The sequence below is a fragment of the Elaeis guineensis genome, chromosome 1 (genome assembly GCF_000442705.2).
Source record: "Elaeis guineensis isolate ETL-2024a chromosome 1, EG11, whole genome shotgun sequence".
In the NCBI taxonomy this organism is placed as follows: Eukaryota; Viridiplantae; Streptophyta; class Magnoliopsida; order Arecales; family Arecaceae; genus Elaeis; species Elaeis guineensis.
Genome location: NC_025993.2, coordinates 15,694,761 through 15,707,237, shown reverse-complemented (window position 1 = coordinate 15,707,237; position 12,477 = coordinate 15,694,761). Strand labels below are relative to the sequence as shown.

At 37.0% G+C, this 12,477-nt stretch overlaps 1 protein-coding gene across 12 annotated transcripts in view; it reads right to left on the bottom strand.

Annotated features, from left to right (window-relative positions):
- Positions 1 to 12,260, bottom strand: part of LOC105037999 (serine/threonine-protein kinase STY17) — a 62,248-nt gene extending 49,988 nt beyond the window's left edge. For 2 of the 12 annotated variants that reach the window (XM_019848576.3, XM_073250934.1), the window contains exons 1-5: positions 11,236 to 12,254; positions 10,499 to 10,613; positions 6,480 to 6,583; positions 6,153 to 6,272; positions 5,158 to 5,230 (exon numbers count right to left, since the gene is read on the bottom strand). In XM_019848576.3, the coding sequence (XP_019704135.1) occupies positions 5,158 to 5,230; positions 6,153 to 6,272; positions 6,480 to 6,583; positions 10,499 to 10,613; positions 11,236 to 11,411 (588 nt within the window). In that variant the 5' untranslated portion in view covers positions 11,412 to 12,254. Of the gene's footprint in view, positions 1 to 5,157; positions 5,231 to 6,152; positions 6,375 to 6,479; positions 6,590 to 10,498; positions 10,614 to 11,235 lie in introns of those variants that run through there. The other 10 variants (XR_830637.4, XR_830639.4, XR_002164034.3 and 7 more) reach the window with 10 other exon arrangements.
- Positions 12,261 to 12,477: the final 217 nt, after the last annotated feature.

The following is a 12,477-nucleotide window of genomic DNA, read 5'->3' as shown; positions in this document are numbered from 1 at the left end:
GTAAGAAATTCATCATGTAAACATTATAAAATAATTATAACCTTGAAAGGAGGGATTTAGATTAAGGGTATATTGGATCGGATTCATGGCGGGACATATTATTATCCGTACCCAATCTGACCTGCTTTGGATATTTTATCTAGAACCCATATGGCCATACCTACCCTAGATTTTAATCAGGTCAAATTGGGTACCCGATGGATTAGCTACAATTACTATCTCTATACCGTACCGTACCAATCTCATACTGCTATGCTATCTTGTACCATATTGACACTCGATTAGCTATCTCGTACTATACCGAACCATGTACTAACACTATACTAGGATAGTATTGGTATGGGATCCAATACCGAAACGACAACCTTGGTGATTACATTACTTTATAGGAGGGGGACAATCACATTTGAGATGAGCATTATGGCTCTATTATCTAATGAGATTGGCAAAAAGTTAGCGCTTAAAGAGTATTGGAATGTATGACTTGTGGCAAATGCTAACGGGCATAAACCATCAAGTTAACTTGTTAAGTTAGCATTTAATGAGTCACATGATTGTGATTTGTAGAGAAGAATAAGGACCATAAGCCGTCAAGCAAAGTAAATTGATATTATTCCAAGAAAGAAGGCAACATCAAGAAACACTATTGGAAGCTAAAAGAAGATTTTAAAAAGGAAAAGGATATCAAGAACAAAAAGAGCTACAAGAAAGATATGGGTGAATCAAGGTTTGTAGTCTCACTATGGGACACCATACTAATACCATGCTAATATAGTATCGGTATGCCCGATATTGAGCTGGCTCAACAAATCAAGCTCAATCCAAGGGACGATCGAGTCTCAATTTGGTACTGGTATGTATGATACATCTGGTATGGAGATTTTAAATTCTATGAGATGAAGCTATCCCGATTTTTTCATGGAATAAGATGCATCGCTATCCCACCCTATCCCAACACTTGAGAAAAAGGATGTCCTAAGATAAGTTGATCGAGATATTGGGATGATAACAGGACAATCTTGTCCCACCACATAAGATGGTACCTTATCCAATGGTCCGTGGGACATCCTGCTGGGACTTGAATCCTTACCTGGTAGGCGGTAGTACATACTAGTATAGCAAACCTTGGGGCGAATCTTCGATTTAAGCTAACAATGGTTCAGAGGGATCGAATGACCTATATGGATGTTGTAGTTTCTTCAAGTAAGCATCATATGGTAGTTTCTTCAAGTGAGCATTCTTATTTGGATGGGTGGTTTCTTGAACCGGCTTGTGTGTTCCATGTCCACATAGGGAGTGGTTGGAGATCTACAAGGCCAATGATGGTGGCAAGGATGTGATGAGGAATAACAAGTCATGTATAGTTGTTGACATAGGGAGCATCAAGCTGACATTGTTTAAAAGTCTAAACACTAGATGTCAAGCATCTTCTAGCACTAAAAAGGAATTTGATTCCATTCAATAAATTAGATTTCAAGGATTGTAGGTGTGGCATAGCAAGTGGAATTATGAAGAGATCACAAGGTTTCTAAAATAGTGAGATAAAGCAGAAGGTTAGAAATATTTTCAAGTTGAAAGAAAGTGTTGTTCAGCGGAGTCGAGCAATAACAAACCTTCTAAGAAAGGTGGAACATCATCTTCAAAAGGAAAAGATGCTCCTAGTGCATAAGCAGGTCAAGGCTGTGAAAGTAAGGAGCATTTGGTTTAACTTGTGACAAAAGGAGGTTCAAAGGATTTTGATGAGATTGTATGTGCAAGCAGGTTTAGATACAAGCAAGTTCAAGAAAAAGTGACATCTTCAAGCAATGAAGATAGGCGGTGCATCAGGTTTTTAGGACAGCATCAATGGAGAGGTCCAATTCATAGAAACCCTGTGAGAAGGGTGCATTCGATGACGGCCAAGAAGATTGACAATTCCCAAGATAACTTGTGAGAAAAGCAAGAATGGAGATTGTTGGAAATATATTTGTTTTGTCAAGCTTTAGTGGTAAAATGCTAAACAAATGAAGGAATTCAGTGCTTGGCCATAATGAGACTCCGGTAACAAAGGAATCACTACCCTTATCCCTGATAGAAATCAAATGGTCATTTAGGATTGTTTGTTGGAGACAGTGCAGGCCTATCTTTAGACACTGATTATGATGCTGGATCTGACCATGATAAGGGAAAGTGAGAGCAGCTATCCTATTTTAACCATGATTGAAACATTATGGAAGTGGTCAGTATTACAAGACTGTTAATTGGTGGCGGAGTTTTACACAACATATTTTAGTCTTGACTGAGTTTTGGCTTTATTGTCTTAATTTTGACTGCTAGTGATCTAAAGATTATGGTACAAATTGATCTAACATCCATGATTTCTCCACAAACTGCTGGAATTATTCAATGGACCCTCAATATAGAGTTTTTGGAAAGAAAGAAACCAAGTGGTTTTTGCAAAAGAGATCTAGCTGATGGCCTCAACAATGAGAAGAGCTTCTACAACTTGAAGCAAAGTATGTTTCTCATGAAGCTCGAATTGGTGATCTGTAGTATTGCGTTTGCAATATTTGACAAGAGTAAGGGTCTCTCCTGATGGAGAATGGATTTCCTCCTTGTGGAATATTGTAAGGGGTTTTTTATATTTCTTTCTAATGGATTCGTCTCTTGGCATCTTCAGACCATCTACATGGAACAATCTTGGGTGAACCATGTAAAGATCCTGGTGTTTGCCGTGTTTATTTCTTCACTTGCATTATTTTTTTCTTGTCATGTTTTTCACTATTCATATATCAGATCCTGGAGACTAGTTTCATAACAGCAACAACATGATTAACTACAATAACGCTTCAGTAAGGGAAACAGCATTTCTGGTATAGCAGGCCAATGCATTCTTTTCTTTTAAAAAATGTTAGAAAATGACTTATGAGACTTGAAAAATTCTGTATGGCATTATATGCACTGATACCAAATGTCTAACTAATCTTAGGCTGGAGATGAGTGGTTATGCTGCCGCTAAGTTAATCCAAAAAAAGCATGTCCCACAACAAACCTAAATCTATTATGCAAGGTTTTAAAACCAGTGGGATGACAGGGCATCCCACCATCCCAAGTGTCCGGACAGAGCACTATCCCAAGGGCCAGAACAAGGCACCTACCCCACGTGTCGAAATGGGGCACTGTCCCAAGTGTCAGGCCACATGAGTCAGGAAATAGACCGAAACAGACCGGACATCCACCATCCTGAGTGCCAAGATGTAGGGAGTCCCATTCCATTAAAAAACTGAGATAGCCATGTCCCATGGTATATAAAGCCTTGCTAATATGCCGTATGCAAATATGAAAGTCATGGTTGCAGGTGGCCGCAGATGGTTGAAATTAACATGAGTTTTTAAGAATCTGTCAAGAATGATCTTAACTTTTTATGGTAAGGAAGGAATTCTCTTTACTACCAATCGACCTCAGCTCTTTTTATTGCACAAATTGGGATAATGAAATCTTTTGGACAAGAACCCATCAGATTTATTAGCCTGAACTCACAAGAGGCAAGGACCCATCATTTCCTTTTCACAACCAGAACAAAATAGGTGCCATTGGACCATCTATTAATATTCACTACTCTACAATCTTGATGGGAAAAAAAAAAAATCTCTTAAGGGCTTATTCAGATTTTCCCATAGAATTGGGCTGAAAATCCCGTAGGATTCGTGGATTGAGCCAATACAACAAGTAAAATCACAAGCTACAGGCTGGACTAAGTCTATATTCATAAAATACACAAGAATAGATTTGGGTGTCCTTTTTTTCCTCCCTACAAGAATGGACTGGGAAACTTCTAGATAACATGGCTTGGGCCAGGCCTCATATTTTCTAATCCTAGAAATTCTGTTTACAATCCTCAGGATCCAATAGGATTATCAAAACATGCCCTAAATCTTAACAAATTCCAAAATCTTTTCTAGAAACCAACTCAATCGCTTCCTACCCTCACCTGTCAATGGGTGTCAAAAAATCTTCCCAAAGTTTGGGCAACCTAAGAAGTTTAAATTACACAAGTATTATGTTGTTAAGAAGGCTCTCTTTCAAAATTCACTGACTCAGTACCGGACCTCATACTGGTACCATCCTATTACAATGACGATATATAGTACAGTACGAGATGGCAAAACATACTGAATGTCAATACGATATGAGACTGCATATCAATTCAGTACCAATACGGTACGGTACACCTGATATAGTATGATACCGGTCGGTACGGCAAACCTTGCTCTCTTTTTTAAGTTTGATATTATATATAGCAGATATCTTAGGTCTTAAGGAACATAGCATACACATGCAGAAAAGAGGTCATTCTAATTGAAGTTGGATAACATTATAGCAATTTTTTTGTTCTTGGAGTGACCTTTTTCATCATGGTGTATGCAAGTTGTGAAGCTTTCAAGTAGATTCCAAGCCTACCCACTTGAAGTGCATCAAACCTTAGACATGACTAACATTTCCTTCAAGTACCTGCTGTTTCATACTTCTAACAGAATGTCACTCCTAACAAGAACCTATTTCCAACTTATATGGAAATATAATAGGGAGAAATATAGGTAGAAGAATTAACAAGATAAGGTGAAGACATCAAGTGCGGAAACATAGTATTACAATCCAAAGAAGCATATAAATTTGCCTAATTAAGAAGGTTTTGAGGGAGATACGTAATAAAGGTTCAAGTTCCAGAATGATATTGGCAAATGTAAAGTGAAACTTCATCATGTAAATCATAATAAAAAGACATCTACATAACATTTAGCTATTGTGGAGTTCCCAATATGACTGCAGACTAAAAATTATTAAGATCACATGGCATGATTATCTAGTAGCTGTAATCAACACCTGCTCTCCATCTCATCAATTAATCTGGAACCAGACGATTCGTGCACATCATACTAGAGGTATGTTAAGCAATTCCAGAACTGGCTCAGTAGATTATGTCTTCAAGTATATTTGGTTGTTTGCACTAATGGTTTTGGGCTACAAACACAGGAAGGCTCTTTCTTTTTCTTGTTCCATTCCATTTGTATTAAGGGAGGAAAGTAATTGTACTTCATCTATAAAGCCAACCTAACAACTGAAGTTACTGAACTATGAAACAGAATAGCTGAATGCATATTTTGATGTTCTTCCTACCTGGCTAAGGAGTTTGGGCTTGTCGATAGAAGAAAATATGATTTCATAAATTGGGACATGTTCAACATTCTGCCTGCACATAAGAAATAATTTTGGTAAGTACAACAATAAAGTCTTCCAAGCATGTTAACAAGCATAATTATCACATCCATTTTGAAGCCAATGCACCATAAAAATTATCTAGATCAGCATGAAACTCCACAAATACATTGCATAAGAACATAACAGTTACTTATACTAGGGGGAAAAAATTCAGCTTACAGTGAAAATTATAGTATAACATTTCTTTCCACTTAAAACTTAATTCCAGAGGAAGGAGGGGGTAGCTGCATCATTCGTCTTGCTTTAGACCAAATCATGCACATAACCATAACATGAAACCAAGAAACAGCATTGGTCTGCGATATCTTCCCACCCACTTATCATAATATCCGTTCTGTTATACTGATTCAAGAACAGAGGAGATGCAGAATTGCAGTCTAGAGTTGTAAAACTGTTTCTCACTAGCCTATTTTGTCTTAGTTTTCCTTTTGTATTCAGTTTTCCTGGTATACATGATGGAACAAAGGCCTCAGAACTGTACATATGCATCTATCTGAGATGAACTCCCAAGTTGACTTATCTCCTTTTTAATCATTCTCTTTAAGTACATGAATATGGTTAGAAAACACTTCCAAGATGATCATTTTTTTCTCTTTAGAATACTAACTCCATTTTTTCTCAAAAATTATGTAATCATAATTATAGACATACAATAAAGAAAATGCAAAATGACTAAACATAAAGAAGAATTGACTCAATTAGATCATTTTCTGTATAGAAAGTCCTTTTAAATATACAGCAATTTAGCGCCAATATACACAACACATTGAAAGAGACCATGGAACCTAACAAAAATTGCACAAGATACAGGTGCATACCTAGATATGGTAAACATGTGGTTTATAAAATAGCTGAGCATGAAAAATCATGTGAGTTTTGAAGTAAATATTAACCTTGCAGAAAGAGCCTCCATTGGATATCTTTCTTCCATGTCTTCAGCATTCTTTCTCACATTCAAATTCAAATCTTCCAGCTTTGAGCAAGGTTCAAAGTCAATCCTGCAATCCTTGTTTCTACTCAATAAATTACCATCAATAATCATCAAGCGGCAGTATACTAATGCATATGCATGTCAACGCAAGCAAAGCAAAATTTCACTAAGAAGACATACAAATCTGCAATAACAAGAGCAGCACCTTTAGAACTGTATCATTTGCAGACTGAAGATGAAATTCTTGAAAATTGTAATAGGAAAATGAGATACTAGAAAGGTGGAATACCTCAAATTTAATCGCAGATCTCCATCTTCACTATCATCACATCCATTTGAAGAGGTACCAACTCTTGTTGTTTGTTGCAGATCATCATTCCCATCCACTTTAGTCTGAATATATTACCCAGTATGACACAAATTGGGGAATGATCTTGAAAGGCATTGCTTGAAGGCACCATTAGATTAAAAAAAAATGAAAGGGCCGAAATCCCAAACACATGGTAGAAAATGTGCATGAAACATTCATTTTCATGTGCATGAAACATTCATTTTCATGGCAATATTAATAATCATAATGCTCCTCGCATGACTGAATTTCATATATATGTGTACATTTGTGAGCATACAAACACACACACATACAATTATAATGTTCTTGCACCCAAGTTAATGACCACAAATTAAAATGCTGTCTTAGAGTAACTGTTGATGAATCAACAAAATCTAAACATGTGCCACAAGCTACAAAGTGTAGGCCAGGTTACTAAGTGAAAATGGCCCACCAATAATTAGACATAATTATCATTGTTTGAGTCAAATGACTAGTCAGATACCAAATCCAGGCTGAACTTCCCTCGCTCACAGGCTTTCAACAAAAGCCCAATCTTTCTCTAAAATTTGTTTTGACGAATGCAAAGTGAAAGAAAAGTAAATTCCACCAAACCAAATATAAAGCATACAACATCATCCATGTTTGCTTGTTCATGATGTATGAGGTTTCATTTATAATCAGTGAACAAGTGGTGACTCAAGCAATTATATTTGTTACATTGACTCTAGAATAATGAACAATATGACGAGATAGATCAGAATGTTTTCAGATAACTTGCGGTGGGATAAAGGAAGTGATGACATGCTATTGGATGGTCATGTGGTTGGTGGTTGCTAAGGCAAAAGGATTAAAAAAGGGACTGTTGTGAAGCAAGGAGATTTTTTTTGTTATTTTCTTATGTATACCAAATAGCGTTGAGATTTAGAACAGTAAATGTTACATCTTTTCAGGTAAGGGATCATGAGAATTGAACCAAATAGAATGTAGGACTAAATGGCTTAGCATACCAAAGAGTAACTGGAGAAGTCCTTTCAGGTTCAAAAAATGAGGATATTAAGATATGTGCATGTGTAAATTCTGTGGTGGAATGAGCAGATGCATGAGAAAATCCAGGTAAGGAAGGTTCACTTTACACAATGCAAAGAAGAGTAGATATCAATTTAAGGCAAAGACAGATGCTAAAATCTAGTTATGCTAAATATTGAGCATATAGTAATTCATATCTACATGATTGGTTAGTTCAAAGGGAGATGATAATGAAACTTATAATTTGCCAGAATGAGGAAGTCGAAATCTAAAGGTACTTGTTATGTTAGATGCATTAAAAGTGAGGAGAATTAGATATTGCTGAGATATGAGAAACGTACATGGAAAAGTTATTTTCAACAAGGATTACACAAGTCTGGAAGAGGTACAATTATGAAGTTATCGACTTTCTGTTCATTCACTTCCACATTAGACGTAAAACCAACTTGGCCAACTACCTTATTTAATAAGATTTTGAAATTAAAAAAAAAAAAAAAAAAGTTCAGTTGATTGGAGGACAAGTATCACCTACCTGGCAAAAATATCTACAGAACTACTTCGGTTATAATTAAACTAACTCATGAGCCGCCATGAAATCATGGGCAAGAGCAATAGAATGAACATTTTTAGAAAAATGGTGAGAGGATACTCTAAGTAGTGGGTACCTCGTAGGACCTCGACCCGCCTACTCGGGTCTTGTATGGATATGCAAAAAGGGGTGCTCCTAGGTGTGTGTAGGGGGTGTGTTTGTTCATGAGAATGGATTCCTCATCAAGTCAGGGGGGTGTGGACACACTTGCATGAATTTGGGTAACAGCTGCAAGGGAGAAAAAGAAAGGAAGCTGTACCCGACGAGGGATGGACGTAAACTCATAAGCTATCGAAGGGAGGGATAATCATCCAGGTCTTATTGTTAAACACAAAAGCTGCCCCGCCACAGCAGGCAGGTTGGTTCCTTTGTCGTTGCCAGGGAGCTCTCGGCAAGGAGACCTTAGGATAAGTTGCTAAAACAAATGGAAGGGAGGATCAACCTGTTCAATATAATTCCGAAGGACTGTTGGCAGCTGGTAAAGACATTTCTAAAGAATGTCCTAGAATCAGTTTTGCTTTTACTATCTTCTTACATGGGTTACAATGAGAAGAAGCAATACAAGCTATCTTCTTTCAAAGGTCACTGATAGAAAATATGGTGAAAAATGAAAGAGTCTATATATGGTCTTTATTGACTTGAGAAAGCTTATGGTAGGGTAACAAGAAAGATAATATTGGAGGCCCTAAGAAGGGAATCTCTTCTTCAACAGTACAATGAAAATGTTGAGGACATCTACCTTAAAGCAATAACAAACATTAGAAGTTGTCATTGGCATGACAAGTATATTTCTAGTCATTGTGGCTTACACAAGGATCATTAGTAAACTTAAAGTCATTTTACATTTGTCATAGATGAACTTATTGCTATGATGCTAATTGATGAGAAATGCAGGAGATTAGGTTCTAAATTGGGTGGTTCTAAATTGGGTTTATTGAAGAAAGCCTCCAAGGTAAGGGCTTAAAATCAGCACAATGCAGCATAATCCTATGAATGTGACTAAATTTCACAGGAGTAAAATTTAGGTAATTTTAACCCAGGATATTTTTTTGTTATATTCTTTGCTTTTCTTTTAAAAATTAAGGGAAGCTTTTTAAGAGACTACAAGTGGATAATTTGGCGTCGCTATGGACATCAACTTAGAATCTTAGTTAGGAAAAATGGACAAATAAGAGATCTCATGGATAATTTAGAAGGATATACTTTGATTCAAGACAAGAATAAGCTTCTGACTCTTTCTAGGAAAAAGAAGCCTGAATACGTATTCAAAGAAACAAGGGAATCCAACCAAGGAAGGAAAATGAAATGAAGGAAGAATAAAGAGAAAGGAAATAAGAAGGAAAACAAGAGGAAGGAAAAGACATGAAAGGTTGGACAAGTAAAAGACAGAAAATGGGGGAGAAAATTCCAGTATTTTGATGCAGAATAAGGTTTCCAGCTATCTAAAGTTCATTTTCCTCATCTTTCTCTTTCTACTTCTAGATGACAAGCCCAACCATGAAAGGATTTTGAAAAAACAGTTAGAAACCTTTATATATTGACCCAGTTTAAATTGAGAATGCTTTTTCATATTGAATATCAAATGGTGTGACATTCAGTATTTTTGTCATATCAGATATAAATTAATCCAATTTTCTAGGTTTCCCCTGCTCTCTCTTGGATGATGGATTCTACAATATTTATGCTCTAGCATCCATCCAGAATTCTGCACATTACCCCTAGATATATCTCCTTACAAAAATTTCTGTATGCATCTTTGAACATTAGCTCAAAGAAACACAATTATTTTTCTATGCTGCTGGAGGTTTTTTTTTTTTTTTTTTTTGCTTTTTGTGTTGATGGATTTCCATTATCCACAACTCTGTTGGACTTCTAATATTGGGATAGACAGATAGTAATGAATTCAATGATAAGTCTAATATTAGGCTTTTGCAGGAATCCTTCCTCACCAAATACTAACTGCCAAATAATTACACTACATAAGTGCCTAGCACATATTTCAAGTTCTTCCTATATTCTGAGAACTGGCTACATGTTTTTCAACTTTACAGATAATCCTTAGCCTACACCATGAAAAGGAAAAGTAAGCATTTATCAGTTCTAGAAGAAATTGAATGCAACATTATTCAGCAGGAAAAATCATAAACAAAATACCATAGCAAGAAGATGCTCCAAAGTAGAATAAGTATCCAAAAAAAGATATCTAAAAATAATTCGCAGTAAAGTTCAAATATACAAGAAAAGTATAAACTAAAATAAGATTACTTCAAAGTTTGGCTAAGCAAAAACTTTATTGAAGGTCAGGGAAACAAAATTTCTGATTCCAATCTTATTAGAAGTAGACTTAATCTCTCTGTACCTTCATACAACGGACATGGAAGATCGGGCGCTTTTCTGGGTCCTTGGCTTCTTCAAGAATCTTCATATGCAACAAAACATCTTCCACTCTATCCATATTCACATCCACTGCATAACTGAAAAATACATGAAACACATACCAATCAGTCTCCATCTAGAACAAAGAATTGAAGCACTCACATCCCACAAATCAAAATATCTCACTATAAGTCATTTTTCTTCAATAAATTTATGAAAATAAATCAAATTTTCATCAAAGTTATATCAACAGATCCAAGAAAAAGAGATAAAAGAACCCCAAAAGAAGTACTTCGATCTAAGCCAAACAAAAAAATAAAAAGGCCAAGAAAAATCAAGAATCAGGAAACTAAAACCAAATACTTCTTTCTAAAATAATTGAGCAAATCAATTTGAGCGGAGTAATTGGGGAAACAAAAAGCTTAAACTCGGAACTACACTGTTTTTAACATGAATTAATAAGACCCAATTCAATCAAGAAGCCGAGCAAACGGGAGAGAAAACGAAATCAAGAATCAGGAAACTAAAACCAAATACTTCTTTCTAAAATAATTGAGCAAATCAATTTGAGCGGAGTAATTGGGGAAACAAAAAGCTTAAACTCGGAACTACACTGTTTTTAACATGAATTAATAAGACCCAATTCAATCAAGAAGCCGAGCAAACGGGAGAGAAAACGAATTCAAGAACAATGTTCAGATCAGAAAACAAGCACAGTACCTCAGGGGAAGCCGGGTTAAGTGGGTCTCAAGCTGATCCAGCAGGTCGGAACTCGAGGTTGCCTCCTCGTTCTCGCTCTCGAGTAGCCTCGCTAGCCTCGTGTAGATATCGTAGCGGATGTCGTGGCCGACAAAGGGCCTCGCCGGCGACGAGCTCTCGCCTTCCCCTTCCTCCATCTCCGGCGAGAATCGAACTAGGAGAAACCCATCGATTCCAAGAACTCCGCGCTCAAGCAAGCTAGGGTTTTAGAGAGAGAAGGAGAGTGGTTCGGGGATCTTTGACGGTTAAGAGAATCTCCTCCCGAGATAGAGGGTTAACAATTTTATATAACTGGCGGAAGACCGCCGCGGGTTAGATGGGAAACAAAATTGCACAGTTGGACGTCAAGATTCGTATTTGGCCTGCGATGCAAGCAAGGAGTTCTGCACGAGCGTCAAACTCCGACGTGGACAAAACCTAACCCATGTAGGAGCAAAAGTTTTCGCCGGACCATGGAGCCGAACCGGGTCAGGGTGCAAGGACGGGAAGGAAGCGTTTGTGGAAAGTTCTGGGAGGAAGGAGGGACTAAAAACGTTGGCGAGCGATGAAATGGTTCAAGTTTTCGTGAATAAAGGGAGTGGAAAAATTAAAAGGTATGTTGGATAAAGTGAGAAATCTGCGATGCGAGGTTTGGGTGGTTAAGATTTGGCAGCGGACTTCGATGGTGGCATATTAATCGGTGACGCGTGTCCACCGAATTAGTTGGGAATATCTGATAGAGACGTGGCAATAGATTAGGCGGTAAGAAAGCTGTTTTGCCCGTTTTAACCGAGCAGCAAGTGCCTGACCGAGGACATAGGAAATGGCCTCGGGTTTTGTCCGAGATTGGGCACGCCGGAACGTCCCATGAAGCAGGCATAAATCCTAGCCGTCGAAATTTGTAATTACCAGTGGATTTGTTTTCTTTTGTTAGAGAGCAAATATATGAATATTTAAAGAGTTATGGGGGGGATGATTTTTTTTTTTTAAAGATAAGATGGGAATGATTCCTTCTTGCTCCTCTGACTAGAGATTTGCCTTTGTACAAGGAGACACTTTCTTGGTCATATTAAAAAAATATATTTAATTTGTTGCTGCTTGCTATTTAAAAATAATAATAATATTAATATTAAATGTGAAATTGAATGATGTGTTGGTCCTACAAGAGGCAAGCATTGCTTAATTGATCTTCTATGGTGCCAATTTTTATTGTATAAGTGGCTC